At 32.4% G+C, this 18,394-nt stretch overlaps 3 protein-coding genes across 4 annotated transcripts in view; 1 reads left to right on the top strand and 2 right to left on the bottom strand.

Annotated features, from left to right (window-relative positions):
* Positions 1 to 1,543: 1,543 nt before the first annotated feature.
* On the bottom strand, positions 1,544 to 3,509 carry LOC113509610 (UPF0587 protein GA18326). Its single transcript, XM_026892974.3, has 3 exons — positions 3,116 to 3,509; positions 2,414 to 2,533; positions 1,544 to 1,740 (listed from the first exon to the last, which is right to left on the bottom strand). The coding sequence occupies exons 1-3, from the start codon at positions 3,363 to 3,365 to the stop codon at positions 1,625 to 1,627; spliced, it is 486 nt and encodes a 161-aa protein (XP_026748775.1). The 5' UTR covers positions 3,366 to 3,509; the 3' UTR covers positions 1,544 to 1,624.
* Positions 3,510 to 4,031: 522 nt separating this feature from the next.
* LOC113509627 (ataxin-10) lies at positions 4,032 to 11,037 on the bottom strand. The gene is made up of 8 exons (XM_026892995.3): positions 10,726 to 11,037; positions 9,396 to 10,261; positions 8,795 to 8,932; positions 7,292 to 8,150; positions 6,815 to 6,959; positions 5,738 to 5,801; positions 5,115 to 5,176; positions 4,032 to 4,288 (listed from the first exon to the last, which is right to left on the bottom strand). The coding sequence occupies exons 1-8, from the start codon at positions 10,881 to 10,883 to the stop codon at positions 4,163 to 4,165; spliced, it is 2,418 nt and encodes an 805-aa protein (XP_026748796.1). The 5' UTR covers positions 10,884 to 11,037; the 3' UTR covers positions 4,032 to 4,162.
* An 817-nt stretch (positions 11,038 to 11,854) lies between these two features.
* The window catches only part of LOC113509476 (E3 ubiquitin-protein ligase SH3RF3), a 59,121-nt gene continuing 52,581 nt past the window's right edge, over positions 11,855 to 18,394 (top strand). For both annotated transcript variants that reach the window (XM_031909108.2, XM_031909107.2), the window contains exon 1: positions 11,855 to 12,174. The gene's annotated coding sequence lies outside the window, so the exon portion shown is untranslated. The remainder of the gene's footprint in view (positions 12,175 to 18,394) is intronic.

Below are 18,394 nucleotides of genomic sequence, written 5' to 3'. Positions count from 1 at the left end.
TAATTATTTTAAATGGTACTCAGACAAGCAGCCAAACACCTACTGTTGGGGGGAAAAGGGATTGTTAGTAATGGGGTCAAATAGTAGCAATATACCCTGTCAGGTTGACCTTCACGTGGTTCCCCCTGGAAACCATCGTGGCTAATTCTAGTTGAATTCGTCAGGATGGGCTAACTGACCTGCTTTCATCCTCTTTAGTCATCTATCACTGGTGCCCCGCCATTGTATACCGATAGCGCAGACGGGGTTACCATACCATTATTACCCATTTGAAAAAAACCACCTACCGTTCATTAACGACTATTAAGACGGAATAGGAAGTATCGAACATTGAAAGTGAAGTCACAGTCGAGTTGGCGCCGCGAAATCGTTATATCGCTTCATTCAGTCGGACGTCAAATGAGAATTTAATTTTTGTTATTCCATAATTAAATTGTATAACGGAATTTTTTATGATTAGTAAAAAAACGGATTTCAATTTAGAGAAAAAGAAAAATACTCGTATATGGAACCAACATGAGAATAACTCCTATTTATTTTATTTAAATTGCAAAAAATCTCACACACACATACACACACGCACACATACACACACACACACTCACACAAACACACACACACACACACACACACACACACACACACACACACACACATATATATATATCTTTTTTTAATTAGAAACCTAAACCATAAAAATATCTAGATAGATAAATATAACATATGTCATATGGTGATAAGTCCGCCATTTACAATATCGAGGTGTATTAGTTTAGTAAATAAAATATCAAAGAATTTATTTTTATTGAACCGTATTAATTCACAATTCTTAAAAGCAGTAATATGATTTTCAATTGACTTTAAAAAGATAAGGATCTTTTTAAAGTAAAATTTTTGGTTGATTCTCAATTCCAATGTATTTCTTATGTTTATTACCTCATAGCTCCATCAATTGTACACAGATTTGAAAATTCTTTTTTTATCTGAAAGCATATACTTACAGATTGTTCTCATAGAAATTACATCAAAATCGGTACAGCAGTTTAAGATTTTATATCAAAATAATTGGTTTTCCCATAATTGAAGTTGGCTGTTTCTTTAAAAATATGTGCATGCCTGTATACCTGTTCTATTTAAGAACGTCATATTGCAAGAATTTTATACATTACTGCATGGATATCGACTTCCTCGGAGTTTACTATTTATATCTTTAACTACTGGTCATGTCCGCGACCTAGTCTTCCTGACCATATAGTATTTTGATAAGCATTGGTGAAGCCATCAAGGAATCACTTTTGTGGCCTATAAGATCAACAGGGTCGACAACATGTATGTGACACCCCTGTTGCAAGTGTCCATAGGCTATAGTGACCGTTTACCATCAGACGGACTGTTTGTTTGCCACTTTTGTGGTATAGAAAAAAAAAATTAGACAGTATATTATTAGACTTGTAATTAATTGCGACCCTCTTAGAGTAAAACTATGACCTTATGATTTAATTTTTGTCATAGCTACGTAAATAGAAAAAGTTATCAATAAAAATTCTTTGCTAACAAAGTATGTATATTAGAACAGAATATGTGTACAATTTAAATAATATATTAATTTACATTACACTGTGTATTACTTGACTTTAATAAATTGCCATTCAAGTTCATACACACCCACCGACGCCTGATTCTTCTCATCATAGTCCGCCCATTCTTTTTCAGTAAGGTCTACATCTTCAAACTTTTTACCTGGAAATAAAAGATACTTATTTACTTATTTTTATATTGACCACATTACAAAAAAATGTTTGGTACAAAATGCAGACCTAATACTATATATGTTAGTTATACTTTAGAGTTATATATATGTAATATTTTTAAGGTATATGCACCTATATATATCTTACATAAAAGATAATACATCTTTTATGTAAGATATAACCCATATAGTTATTTATAGACAAAAATAATTTAATAAATATTAAACTATGTATTAAAATAGATAATTGTTCCCTTCAAAAGATTATTGTAGCAGATTTTAAAAAAGTAGATTTTAAAAAAAATCACACAGAAAATTATGAACACCATTATGAAATAATGTTAGTTGTTAAATATTGTTGTTTTCTATTATTATTTATTGGTCCAATAAATAAGTAATAATAAATAAACTACCTAATACAAAAAACTAGAATAATAATAATAGATTTTGATAATTCTGTATTAAAAAATTTTTATTTTGTACATAAATTTTATGCAAAAAACAGATAAGTAATTGATCTAATAAAAGTATATTAATATTAAAATTTACTTGTAAAAAGATAAAGGTGTGACGAAGTGTAATTTAAGAGAAATGTGAAGGTTTGTAGTGTATGTAACATGTGTGTTAACTAGTTTAGTGGAATACAAAAAAAAAAATAAGTACCCTCATCTTCGGCTTCAGCTATCCAACCTGACTTTGGTTCAAAGTCCACAGGCTCCACACCTCTACAGTCAAATATGACGAGAGTCTTAAATTTATTAACATCATTGTTTGTATATATTCCTGGAAACAATATCAAAAGTGATTGCCCATTTTTATCTAATGGTAATATACATGAGACCTAGTAGTGTTATATTAAAGTACATTTGTTCTGAGACATAATGATCATTGGGGAATATCTACTTCATATTTTATCATACAACAAAGTCCTGAAACACCTGTATTTACCAACTCCTTCACTGCATGAAATCTTCATTTTATCTTGTGGGGAATCATCTTGTCAGCATGAGTTTTCCACCTAATAAATTTAATTCACCACTGAATATTGATTCTGTTAATTCAGTAACTAGTAGGTAACATATATCAGTATATAGTTTTACTAGGTGTGTTTGCAATTTTCAAATAAAAAGTTGTGTAAGTTCTCTATAACAAATACTAGCAAAGTTCATAATTACTAGATAAGATATGAAGACACCAAGAGCTAACAAACTAACTCATTTTACACATTTATTGTTTTGTATCATGTGATTACAAAAGATGTTATGGGCAAATACTGCCCCAAAGGTTATCCACTGACCGAATAAACGCTACATAAGATAGTTTAATTATTTGTATATTTTCATATTTGAGGTTATGTTTACCCACCATTACTGCCTTCAATAACATCCATACTGTTCTCCCTCGAGCAGAGCTTGCATTTAATTAACAAATTAGTTTCAGACCTGTTGTGCTTTTGCGGTACCTTGTCCGCTTCAGTGAGTTCAATAAACTTATCCGATACTTCACCGCAACTGCTACATTTTAGTTTCAAGAACCATTGATAATGTGGGTGATTTGTGTAGAGCTTTTCTATGCATTCTAGTGTAGCCTTAATCTGAAGAGCTATTTTAACCATTCTTTATATATTTTTGCGTATTTTCAAATGGTAAATGTTATAGTTTTTCTTAGGAATGTTGGAAAAACATAAATCACTAAAAACACCAATAATAAAATTTGCCGAAAACAATAATAACAATATGGAATTGACTTCTGATACTGTCAGTTTAATGTCAGTCAATCACAGTTAGACTGAGCTCCGCAAATGCCTAAGATTAATAATTACAAATTCTTTGTCTTATAAGTGGTAAAATTCTATTTTACCACTATAACACATATAACGTACTATATGGTAAAATACACTTTAATCCATTGTCATAAATCTTTTAGTGTATGGAAGACAAACATAGCTTTAATTATTAATTGATTTTTCTATGTAAAGGATAGTAAATACCAGGGAATTGTATTAGCCGGTAATTGTCCGTTGAACATAGCCCCCTAATAAAGAGGGTTTTGCCAGTAGTTGCCACGATTGGCAGGTGGGTTGGCAACCGCAATTAGGCATTTAGTGATGTTTTAAGAGACACGTCCAAGTCGCTTCACATGTTGCTTGCACTATAAGGAAGCTTATCCCTCCACCATAAGCTTCCTTATAGTGGAGAGATAATTGATAAATAAAAATCAGTATTGCATGTAACTTATATTTACTTTTACACTAACGTGGATGAAAAAAAAACTACCTATATATATTTCATACAATATATTTATAGCATAGCATTTCTCAGACCTAAAAGCATGAGTAAATGATTAATATGATTATGCAAAAAGCATTCATCAAATGTTGGCCGTCTGAATACACTGATTTTATGTATATATTTACACTCGCGTTAGTGGCACAATCCTGATAGTATTGTTCTGAGAGTCTGTATGTAGCGTTAGACCCATCTCCTGCAAAACTTCATTATCCACAGGGCCTTGAAGAGTCAGTTTCGAAATCACTTCCTGCATAAACATTAAAACAATTTAATTAGGTATTGAGCATTGTTTGTCACAAATCATTAAATTGCCAGGTAAATGTGACAGCTACTTTAATCATCAAAATCACGGCTAATGTACATATTTACAGGTGAATTTAAAGTCGTTAGCGATCAAAGTCGCAACCATGTGGACGGGATATTAGTTAATAGTAATATTATGAAAGAGAGATTTGATTTTTTTGTACATTTGTATGTAATGGACAAACTGAAAAACTTCTCAATTGGTTTTAAAATTTCTTTCACCTATAGAAAGCTACATATTATTTTTAGCTATATATTATTTTTCTAAAAATTAGATTTCTCTACAATAATTATAATAATGTAACCCAAAATATAAAAAAAAAAATGCCTATTAAAGCTAATTAATAAAATAGGAATTTATTTATCTATCTGTGCGAAGTCGGGGCGGATCGCTAGTCGTTGATATTTTTGTTAAAACAGAGATGTTACGGCCAGATTATCAGATAGGTTTAGTGACAAGCCATGCAACTATAACCAACACATGATGGACCCAATGAAACAGTATTACAAACTGTGAGTCTTCAATTTATCTAAAATTCAACCTGTGGGTACTTTTTTTTATGCAACTTAGAATGGCAAACAAGCTGACGGCCCACCTGATGGAAAGTGGTAACCATCGCTTATAGACCTAAATAGTATTATGGACGTAATAGAGTGTACTGTTTTGCCCATAATACCCCCATGCGTTGCCATTTCTGAGGACTCAAGTGTTATTCCTCCATACCCTGTAAATTCTAATGTACTTAGCTTAAGAGTTCACACAAACATACCTGGTTTTCAGGACAATTTTCACATAAGTTTCGTACAGCAAAAATAACCCATTGCATTATTACTGTTACATAGTTCAGGAAATTATTTCAAATTTAAATGATGGAAAATAAGTAGGCTCAGTAGGTTTAATAAATAGTATTTGGTACTAGAACGGTTATATTTTACTAACAAATAAATAATTGAATTGAAATGAATAAAATCATAATTAGGCAATGTCTCTACATAGTAGATGTTTATGATATATCATATAAGATGCTTTTTTAATTATAAAGCACTATTATACCTACTTGTACAACAATTAGTCCATTACCTTAAGGTTGTCTTGAAAAGATTGCTGTCAGCAATAAGACCGCCTTACTGTACTTATACAATTGTATCGTTATGTTTGTAAATTGTCTTGTTTATTTCCTATATTGTATAATGCAAATAAAGTATACTCATTCATTCATTCATTCATTCATTCATCATCAACATATCAGCTTTTAACTGTAATGATATCTGATGTTATTTGTGTGCTGTAATGCAAATAAATTATGTAGTCTATTTTATTGATTTGCCTACTTCTAAAATCTACGCGTTTGAAGTAGCGGCCAGAAAGCTAGTGGCGCAATAAAAAGGATACGTGGATTACGAGCATCAATATTAGCACACTCCAGTAAAACTGGAATTACTTCCAATTCTCGTATCTGAAACAATGGAATTAAATTAATTATCGTTAATTTATTTAAATTATTAATACATAGGAAATGAAAGGAAATAATTTTTATTTGCCAAAAAATACTTTTACACCGGTGAATAATTCTACGAATAGTAGGCCACACATTAGGTATGTAAACCTGTACTATTTTATTCAGAAATGTGATTTAGCAAACATTAAGTTCTCGATTAACACATAGATAGGGCTGCCATCACCTAAATTGCCGACACCGAATAAACACGGCAAAAATCCCGGACATTTGGGCAAAATATGCCCCCCCCCCCCCCCCGGACACTTCTAAAAAAATATTTTTTTTAATAAAAATAAAAACATTATTATATAAAAACAAAGTTATTGTGGATGAATTTGTAACTAAGATTTATTTCAATTGATCGCCTACCTATAAAGAAATAGGATTCCCCTTGATAAGAAAAGTGTCTGGGTTACACCCCTAGACACTTTTCAAAAACCCCTGCCGGACAGCCCCGGGCGCCCTTCAAACTAGGACAAATCCGGGGAATTCCGGACGGATGGTAGCCCTACACATAGATGACTACAATGTTAAATTTGAGCATAACATCATATTTATTGCAGTGTATCTCTACTATCTAGTCATTTTTTAATGGGTGATAATGGAATGATAACCCCGCCTGCGCTATTGGTATACACTAGTGGTGCACCAGTGAGGGACGATAGGTGAAGATGAAGTAGGTCAGTTAGCCCATAGTGACAAATTTAACAACGAACCAGTCACTAAGGTTTTCGGGGGAAACCGCGAGGATGTCGATCCGATAGGGTATATTGCTAGTAATAGGGTTGACAATCCCCATTACTAACAATCCCTTCCCCCCACTATCTAGTCATTAGGTAAAAATAAAAAGCGTTCGAGGGCAGTGATGGCCAACACGTATTGCATAAAAAATAAACCTATTAATATAACCTGGGACAATAATAAGTAACTAACTATTACAGCAATAATTACTTAATAGCATAAAAAATAACCTGTCTTTTATTTTCTTGATTTTTCCAGCAGAGATTGGCGAGTGTGCGCACTAAAGTCGCTTTGAATCCAAAGGCCACATGCCTTTCAACAGTTTCTACAATTGTTACAGATTTCTTCGTAGTGGTCATGTCCACTGCGCCTAATCTGTAAGGAGAGCAAATATAAAGTTTTAAGGATTATTTTAATATTAGGGCTGATTCTTAGGTAGTATTATTTTAAACCAATTTCATTTTTTGGATCATTGTGAATTAAAAATACAAAGATATTGCTGTGATATCATACTTCATTTTATGATAGGTTTAGTGAAGTAGCACATCAGAATCAATTCTATTATTACATATTTAACAATTTTTTAATTAAGCTTTGAATTAATTTTGTAATTAATTATATGTATATACTGTCTATCTAAGTATGTAAGAGAGCTTATCGTGGATTAACAGCAGTGTCACTTTAAAAATAATAATTATGAGAGTTACCTAGGTTTCTGACTGTCAGGTGAATCAATCTTCACTGACGGGATCTTGTTCACAGGGTTTTCTTCCGATATCTTAACTTCTTTAACCGGTTCTGTTTTCTTTTCAACATTCACAGTATCAGTTCGAGTTTTCTCTGATGATATACCCAATATCTTCTGCAATTGTTCACTTAAATCGAAATCTGTTGATAAATTTTGGCTTTTCTTGATCTCTTTCGGTGTGTCTGGGGATTGTTTTTGTGATTCTACCTCTTGTAATACATCTGCTAGTGGTGGTGAGATCTCGCTGGGTGAAGCTTTAACTTCGGACTTCAGTTCTTCCTTTGGAAAATGAATCTCTGTTGGAGGATCATTTGGGGAACTGTCTTGTGATTCAGTCCCATTTGTGGCTTGCAGATCCAACCTTGGCTGTAACGCAACAGGTATGACTTCAGCTATGGTATTCATACTCCCGTTTGGTGAAGATGAATCCAAAATCAATGGGGGCTCTGTATCATCGCCAATATCTATTTTGTGTTCAAGACTGATCCTTCTTATTGGCAGTTGCTGAATGCGATCATCTGCTTTTGGAAGGGAACTGCTTCTCTTGTAAGCGACTCTTGATAAATCACTATCAATTTGAACATTGGCATTCCGGTCAGAACACCCATTTTTACCATTCTTCAGTTCAGGTAATGATTCCATGAATTTGATAGGTTGCTGCATATTTTCTATTGAATTTATAGTATCTAGTTTATCTATATATGGAGGATTATCATTACATTCAAAGAACTGTTCACTACTCTCCGATTCCGTACATTCCGATGTTGTTTCATTGCAGGAGAGCATGTTATCTGCTGAATCGTTTTTACTAAGAGGATCTGAAATAATAAAAGTCTACAATTTTTCTGACCATAAACACTGTTAATAAGTTTAATTTATTATTTGCAGAACTTGTGAGCATTCACTTATGTATTTATTAAACCATAAATATATAATTACAGAGCTAACATCTATAACAAGTAAAGTGACTAAGTTAAATAATATCAGTAATCAATTCTGTGGTCCTATATAGAATAGGACACCCTTTCCTTTCTCATGGGTGTCATAAGAGTCGACTAAGGAAGGGCGAAGAATAGACAGCAGCTCCCTATTAGAACTTAGCAATCCCTCTTAAAACATTTCTAAAGCTTGACTGTGGTTGCCAAGCGTGGCAACTACTGGCATAACACCCCCCCACAAGGGGGAGCATAATAAAATAGGATGAGTAGGAATTTATGTTCAGCATTGGACAAGGCTGATATGATACTGATGGTGATAATCATCTTAATTTAATTTGAATAATATTTCCTACATAGTTTCAATTTTTTTTATTTCCTCAGACAACATTGCAGATATCTCGTACATATAAGTTTCCTTATCATCAGGAACATTATTATCATCATTTCAGCCATTATCTGCCCACTGCACACACATAGGCATCATACAAGAATAATTATGTAAAATAATATAAAATATAACTTACTTTCTTGAGGATTACTAGTAGGGGTATTCAAATTTTCATCATTGATTAATTGTTTACCAGTGGCAGCATACAATTTGTTGAGAGATGAAAAAAAATTGTTGCTCTCTTTGCCCAATTTGTGTATAGCACGCAGAAGAACTACAGGACAAATAAAATTATATGTATTAGGAAAAAAATACAATGATTCATCAAATAACAATAAATGTTTAAATATTAATAAAATACAATTGTATAAAAATATTATAGCCTGTAAGATGTGTTTATTACATTTATTAATTTATTATATTTAACAAATAATGTTTAAATACTAAGGAAATACAAATATATATGTATATATTTATATAGCCATGTTCATATAGACATGTTCATTATTTATACATATTTTTAAATTTGACTTATTAATCATATAAATATTTTAAGTGTTAGATTAAGTAGTTAATAACCAAACCAATAACATTAATCATCTTGTTTTATAATAAGAAGGTTCTGTCCTCACATTTTGTCTGTTGATTAATGTGTTAATGTATTAATTCATGTATTAATAAATGTTATAAATAATATTATAGGATGTTGTTTCATTTAAATAGAATTTAATACTTACAAGCACAATTGATAAATAATGATGTATCACTTTGCAAACAATCCATGTAGGTGTCCATGCTTGATGCAGTGGCAATTATCTCTAGCAAGAAAACTACTTCCTGTGGTTCTATAGTGTTCACATACTTGTCTACAGTTTTCAGAATACAATCAGATTTGCTTTTAAATTCATGTGCCATAAATCTAACAAAATTCACAGACACATTGATGTCTTGTGTTTCCATTGACATTAATATATTATAAGCGAGGTTCAGGACAAGCATGCGACATTCTGGTTCTAATTTTGAATACAATTTTTCTATATATGTATTTTCAACACCAATTAAATATTCTATTATTAAATGTGGATATTCTGTGTTACCATTATTGTACATATATGCTAGAGAATTTAATAATGTAACATCATCAGGCAACACATTGGGCTGCCCTAATAGTATATTGTAAACTATCATCGCAGCAGCTGAAGCAATTTTATCATTCTGACCTACTAAACAATTTAAAATTATAGCATCAAACTTGTTCCAAATCATAATTTGATTGAATGGATTATTGACTACTAAATTCCCTAATGTCTGTATTAGAACTGTCATGCAAGACTCATATTTTTTTTGTAATTCTTCATTGAGGATTTCAACACTTGGATGTTGATATTCAGTTGCTAGAACCAACATGGAATCTAATATAGACAATTCTTTAGATACATAAGTCTGCATTTTAGTGCCAGCAGCAGCACAAGAGCGTATCAAACGCAGGCATTGCTCAGCTACAGCAAGGGTGCTGCGGTTGTAGGAAGCTTGTTCTACATCCAACCGCATTATATGTAGAACTTCAGCGATCAGTCGCAATGTATATTCTGATGCTTTTTTGCTGTAACAAAAAGATTGTTTACAATAAAAAAATATTTTTTTTTTATAATAAGTGCTTCACTATCATAGCAATTGTGTATCCCTCAAGATAGGATATTCTGTGTTATTAAGAAGTAGGAAATGAAAATCTACAGACAAAACCCAGAACATCCAAATACTGGCCAGTTCACATAAGTATTGTTCCTAATTTGACTCAAATAAAATCTCATTTATGCAATGCATTGTATACACCACTGTTCGTTGAAAGTCATCATTTATATTTATCATTGCAACAATGGAGTTATGGATAAGTTTCATCATATTCATAAAGAATGATCTAGTACCATTTGCATCTATTGCTACGACTTTAATCTGGTTACTCTAGATAACCGTAAAAGACGTCGCTGCAGCTAATGAGAGGTGGGTGATCGACCTACCCTGCTTGCCAGTATGGAATCACCACTTAAAATATTTACAAACACTTACGGCCTTAATCGACCGGTCTCGGTATCTCTTGACAGTTGAGCCTCTGCCCTTAACATTTCCTCCACAGCATCCCATTCTCCAGTTTCCAATTGAAAATTGATTAATTTGGCATCTAATAAGATTTCTTCTGCAAACCACACGCTTTTATCACGCGACATTTTGGATAATTTATTACTTAATATGTTTTCACATAACTGTTTAATTAAAATGCTTTTAAAAGTTTATCTTACATTCGGAAGAAAACGAAAAAATACCATGCACTAAACTAGTCTCTTTCTGGAAAACATGTTTTTGATTGATTGATTGATACTGAATGACAGTACACAGTACTTCATAAAAATTAAAATGCAGACATAAATACATGTTCTTAGAATATAGTTACCTGTGTACCCATCTGATTTCCATAGATATGGAATTAGAATTCCGAAAAAATATGAACAATAGGTAAGTAAGGGTATATTACAATCTCAAAGGAGTATAGAATTATAAATATATCTATCAAATAAATATTTTTAAATAATAACAAAAAAAAAATAGTATAATAGTTTATTATATTTATAATCTTCTTTATTTAGATTTATAAATAAAATTGTATTTTATTTTAAATTCTACTTTGTTTCGCAGGTCATAAAAATTAAACCTAATCTTGCCATTAATTTAATTCTAGAAACAGCAAAAAAGTTCAATTAAAGTTGTATTTTCAGTTATTTTATAAAAGCATAAAATCTAGTTATCAATAAACTAAAAAAAATATTATATATAAATTATATAAAAAGTAAATTTGTTAATATAAATGCTTAAATTTTAGAATAATATGGAAAGAGATGTAAATATATATTAAAAATATATCTATTAAAAAAAATGTTATAGAACATTTTGCAATTTTTATTTTACTAATATTATAAATGGAAAACATTGTAAACTATTTAGATGTTTATTACTCTATTACATTCAAATGGCTGAATAGATTTCAATTAATTTCTAGTTGAATATCGTTACTGGTATTAAAAATGATTCATATTTTTCATGAAAATTATACCGATAGCAGAATTAATCTTGAATAAATTAATATTTCTTTTATTTAGTAGCTTTTGGTTAAGTATGTTCACCCCAGTAGGTGATAGTCGCTTCTCCGGTCTCCCGCCCCCGCCCTCCGCTTCACCGACAGTTCAACGAGAATGGCATTTGTGCGTGAAATTGTCTCATTTTTTGTGAGAACAAGTGTATAAATTCTATTAAAAAAAACTGTACCGGTTACTTTTATCTATATTTGTGTGTAGTACAAAATAGTGATTTGAATTATGTGTTATTTGGAAGTTTTAGTGTTTCGAAAAATTTGGAAGTGACCCAACGGGGTGGTATGGTATCCAGAGGAGAGGATATTGTTTCGTTGTATCGTGCAATAATGGACAGGCTTCCCGCTAACATCGTTTGAATTTAAAACATTGGGTGAGTCATCAGCATTTTGAGTTTTAACGTAGTAATAACTGCCAAGATTCCTGCTTGGACGGTCTTGTCTAAAAATACAGTGAATTCCGTAAATACTTCTGTATCGTGTTCTGAACAAATAGTTTCGTTCTCCATAGACACATAAAAGATACACAAGTATTTAGGAATTATTTATTTAAAATGTAAACAACCACTTATTTTACTTGTCATATGAGAAAGTAGAAGTGCTTCTATTTTTGTCATACAGTAGAAATTTTACAACTTCAATACAATCGGTTAATTTTAGATTCAATAGAATTTTGAAACCTATGACACTATACTTATCTTGTACATCTTACTGCTTGTATATTATTCACTGATGGATATGATGCAGTTAATAGTAAGGATGAGAAAGCTTATAAATTAATAAATTCTTATATGTGATCCATAGATTGTTAGATTGTAAAACTACTTCATTTTTAATCTGCTAAAAATTATGCCATTGTATGCTTGAATTAGAATAAAGAGTATGTTAATTTAGAGCTTGGTCCATCTGTGTATCTAATCTCATTTGAATCCATTCATTTGTTAAAGTGATTGAGTCACAAACATCTAATGACTAAATTTTGTTTACAAAATTTAATATTTATGTTTCTATTTGTAGCCTGTGGCTTTACTCATATTTTCAGGATAAATATATGCTGTGTATTAATAAGAACAGGAAATAGTTCTGCTTACTATAGGTATACCTTTACCATATATCTTTATAGATGGTAAAGTTATATCTATAGTAAGCAGAATTCTTTAATTACATCAAATTTAAATGGAATTGCAGCAAATAGTATATACCAAATTGCCATTAGGTAGGTTAAGGCCAGCCCTGGTTCTACCAGGAAAATGACTGACTCTGAATGAATATCACTGAATGAATATCAGTGCAGTGCAATGCTAGTTCAGTGAGAGAGAAACTTATTAGTGGGTACTCTAGTGTATGAAATATACAAGTAAAAAAAGAGTATAAATACAAAGTAAATAGAATAAAAATTACATGTTTACATATATATGTATTTTTACATTAAGTTTTCATAATTTTTTATTTTGTTTGAAATTATTCATTGTTTGGTACACTTATTTGAACTGGGTATCCAGTCCTCATTATTTGATACCAGTGATAGGATATTTTGTTTGTTATTATAATATTTGTTATAGGATTAAAAAAAAAGGGATAAAAAGTTTCTTCAAGGTCAGCAACACACATAATACACAATGCTTCTTGTATTGCAAATATTCATAGGCTGTGGTAACTGCTTACCATCAGGGGCACTGTATGTTTGTTTGGCAGCTCAGTGGTATATTTTTATTATTTTTATTTATTTAACTCTTTATTGGACCAAAAACATAAAAATAAACAATAAAACAATTCAACTGAAATACAGTAGCATGAAATATAGATTGAAATAAACATATAAAGATACAAATGGCAGTCTTATCACTAGGGCGATCTCTTACAGACAACCTTTGGTTAAAGGAGAACATATAGAAGTGTGTAAGTGGCGTAAGAGTGAATTAATAATTTTTATGTATAATGCACAAAAACATCAAATACACCTCAGTGGTATATAAAACAAATACAGTAATAAATTGAATATTACTGAGAGAATATGTCGTGTATTTGGCACAATATGTGTGCATTGTACCAATTTTATGTTTTTTATTATGATCACTAAAATGCCAAGATAGTCAGACTGTAGTTAAACTAACCCTTCCCTGTATATAATATAAATTTTGAGATATGTAAAATTTTTTTTAGTCATCGAGATATTCAATAATTCGTTCATATTTAATGAAGCTATGTAGGCTGTGCCCACCTCAGAATTTTTTAATGTCCTCCCCAGAACATCAACCGGAACATTTAGCTGTGCAAAGACTTGTTTAAGATAGATGTGGGCCTCCTACATCTATCTTAAATAAGTCTTTGCACAGCTAAATCTTCTGGTTGATATTCTGGGACATTAAGACATAAAGGGGCCATAATGAAAAATTATCCTAAATATGCCAATGCTTTAAATTGATTTTTCAATGCAGTAGGGTTAAAATGATTATAATACATAAATATATAAAAAGATACATGTGTCAATTTTTATCTTCAGCTATAGTAAGAGACTTATATTTTCCTCTTATAGAGAGAGAATTGTGTCCAATAATGGCATATTAATGTTATTTACATTAATGTTTTACCTTTGTTATCTATGGACAACTATTTGAATGAAATATTATATCAGATGTTGACTGTCCACTGTTGAACATAGGCTTCCCCTATGGGGGGAGGGGGATATTGCCAGTAGTTGCCACACTTGGCAGGCGGGTTGGTAACCGTTTATTGAACCAGTACTGACAAAATATATTTGGTAAAGTAATCATATAGGTATGAAAATATATAAACTCCTCCTTTTTGGTGTTGGTTGAAAATAATCATTAAAATTGGCTCATTATTATTGACATATAAGTTACATGCTAAAAAAAAGTATAAAATCACCTTAATTGAAGTCAATTGAAAAACATTCAATTTAAGAGTTGTATTCATTTTAATGAATTTCTTGTTAACCACACATTACCACAGTGATATTTTCCAGTAATCCTTTGTTATGAAAATGCCATTCAAACAATACAATATGAGGTATAAGCATTAAACTTCCTGATAAATCTGATCTGATTGACTAAGGTTCTATTCAGAGAACTAAAAAAGAACTTCAATAATTAATATTTTGTTATGAATTTTGTTTACTTCACATTATCACACATATCGGGGAGAGGGATTGTAAGTATTGCAAACCTATATATATCCAGCAATACACCCTACCAGGTCGACTTCCATGTGGTCCTCCTGGAAACCATTGTGTTTTATTCCAGGTGTATCCATCACGATGGGCTAACTGACCTCCCTTTTCAATCTCACTTATCATCCCTCACTGGTGCCCTGCCAGTGTATACCGTTAACACAGGCGAAGTTACCATTCCATTATCGTCCATCATCACACATGTAAGTTGGGATAAGCAGATCTTGAATCCAGCAATGTGTATGTTACGGGATAGTGTCGCGCTTCCGTAACCGATTTTCAACAATATTGTTCAATCAATAAAGTTTACATCTGTATTGGTCTCATTTTAATTATATGACAAATTAAGTTTGCGTTTTTTTCGCGCAGCAAAAGAAAATTCGTTGTAAAGAATTTATACCTAAACACACAGTTACCTAATACTTTACCAGAGGGAGACTTTGTACAAAAGTCGATTGCTTGGGTACCTCTGTCCCATTCGTGTTTCAACCGTGAAGCAGTTGTGTTTGCATGACTGTGTTTCGGTTTGAAGGGTGGGATATGGCGTGAATTTACAGGGTACAGAGGAATAACACCTGAGTCTTCAGGAATGGCAACGCATGGGGGGTATCATGGGTGAAACAGTATAGTCTGCTATGTCCATGGTACTGCTCATGTCTATAGGCGACGGTTACCACTTTCCATCAGGTGGGCCGTCAGCTTGTTTGTCATTCTAAGTTGCATAAAAAAAAAAAAGTGTTATTTAGTGTAAGTGTAAGGTTACCACTTTCCATCAGGTGGGCCGTCAGCTTGTTTGCCATTCTAAGTTGCATGAACAAAAAATTGCAAAAATGTGGTAAATAGTTATAGTAGAATCTCATTTATTCGAATATTCGATTATCCGGACATATTCTTCACGGCTTTAATTACGGATTCAGAAATTATTTGACTTGTTTGATCTTTATAATTCATAATTTTTTTTTTATAACGTATTGTCTAAATGATTTACGTAAAACCCTTTTCATAATAAAAAAAAAATATGTTAAAATTTTATTATTGTTTGGTTTGACTTTGAAATCGATTATCCGGATTTTCGATTATACGGTTTTATTTAATTCGAGTAATCGACATTCGTAATATTCATTGTAGTTTACGAATCTACGGACAAAGTAATTGTAGGGCTTCTACTAAATAGTTCGTCGTTTATCAATACGTTAACTATAATAGTTGATTTATTTTGCGGAGTATAATATATGTAGCTACTTGTTTATAGCAACCAATGATTTTTTACCAGGGGTGTCACGTCCGCGTTGTCGACTCAATCCTAAGATACTTTGTTACGCCCTTTTTGATGAACCCCAAGCTGAAGTCTCTAGGGAAAGACTCGACAGGAAATTCATTCTGCGAACAGTACGCTCGCGAGAGAAAACTGCTCTGAAATCTTACTGTGCGTGACAATTTAGTGTTTTGTCAGTGATACTTTTATCTTTTTCTATCTATACTTATAATAAATCTGTAGAGAGGTTAATTCTGTACATGAAATATATTTCCAAAATAGCTATCAGGGGGTGATTAGTGATCGATACTGATGCCAAATGTTCGTTATAGAAACAAAAACCACTCGACGGATTTTAACGAAACTTGGTACAATTATTCTTCATACTCCTGGGCAGGTTATAGTATACTTTTCATCACGCTACGATCAATAGGAGCAGAGCAGTGAAGAGAAATGTGTCTGTTACATCAAAACCACTGAACCGTGAGGAAGGACATAGGCTACTTATTTTACGAAAAACGACGGAAATGCAGACGAAGTCGCAGACAACAGCTAGTTTCTAATAAAAATATATATCGTCGCCTATATGCACCGTTTTTATTAATATTATAGTGAAAGTGAGTTTGTTTGTTACCTTATAACGACTTAACGACTTAAGCATTAACCAGTCACTATGAAATGTAGTATATAATATTTGGTATATAATTTTTTTTTATCCCGATCAGTTAACATTTCTTAGTCGCGTGGACGAAGGTGAAAGTTAGTTATTTATAAATAACTAGCGGCCCGTCCCAGTTTTCCACGGGTGGACATTTTTACATTTCAAAAAGTGTTTTACGTTTCAAAAAGTCATTAAGGCTGTACACGCGACGGAAGCTTAAAAATGGAGTAACTTCTCCCGTTTTCCTAACATTTCCCTTCACTACTCTACTCCTATTGATCGTAGCGTGATGAAAAGTATACTATAACCTGCCCAGGAGTATGAAGAATAATTGCACCAAGTTTCGTCGTTAAATCCGTCTAGTAGTTTTTGTATCTATAACGAACATACAGATAGACAGACATAAATTTTACTGATTGCATTTTTGGCATCAGTATCGATCACTAGTTTCACTGGATCATCGCCTGATAGTTATTTTGGAAACATATTTCATGTACAGAATTGACCTCTCTAACATTGACCTTCTTCGTAAGGGGGCATTTGCCAGTAGTTGCCATACTTGGTAGGCGGATTGACAACCGCAGTTTTTTAATGGATGATAATGAATAGTAACCCCGCCTGCGCTAACGGTATACACTGGCGGGGCACCAGTGACGGATGATAGGTGAGGATGAAAGCAGATCAGATCGCCCATAATGATGAGTTCATAAAAAAAAAACAATCACGATGGTTTCCAAGGGGAACCTCGTGGAGATCGACCTGATAAGGTCTATTGTTAGCAATGGGGCCTCTAGTCTCATTACTAATAATCCTTTTCCCCCCTGACAACCGCAGTTAGGCTTATCATACTTAACTATGTAATAATATTTATTTATTTATTCTTTATTTCACAATAAAACTTTGTACAAGTGGCTAGCTTAATGCCATATGACATTCTTTACCAACTAACTATTAGGTGAAACAGAAAGCGTATGAAGGGCAGATGTGGTGAAAAATATGTGACATAATTAACATATAAATAACATAATATCTAAATAGTAACCTAAATAACAATCGTTTTTTAACTACCATTGCTCTACCGTACCTATTTTTTTTTTGTGGAAAATGCGTCATACACACCCCGGGGGACGCGTGTGGGTACTGTCGGACTCCTACCGGCTAAAAACTATATGGTGTTCCTCGCTTCATAGTGCTGGGGATCCTAGATTCCCTTTCAAATTCTTCTATGACACTCTTACCGTTCCTAGACATGTAAATTAGGAAATAGGGCATGAATCTTCAACGGAGTGCATAATTTCATTCACCTACATTCTACATATTATCCTAGTCGCCCCCTTTTTTTTCAGAGTTAAAGTGATTGTTAGTAACGGGGTCTAAATGACCATTGCTAGCAATACACCCTATCCGGTCGGCCTCCACACGGTTTCCCTGGAGACCATCGTAGTTAATTCTAGTGGAATTCGTCAAAATGGGTTAATTGACCTGCTT

Source organism: Galleria mellonella, unplaced genomic scaffold, assembly GCF_026898425.1.
Source record: "Galleria mellonella isolate WM207_F2 unplaced genomic scaffold, CSIRO_AGI_GalMel_v1 utg184, whole genome shotgun sequence".
NCBI lineage: Eukaryota > Metazoa > Arthropoda > Insecta > Lepidoptera > Pyralidae > Galleria > Galleria mellonella.
Note: the sequence above shows the minus strand (reverse complement) of the source record. Positions and strands in the feature narration are given on the sequence as shown.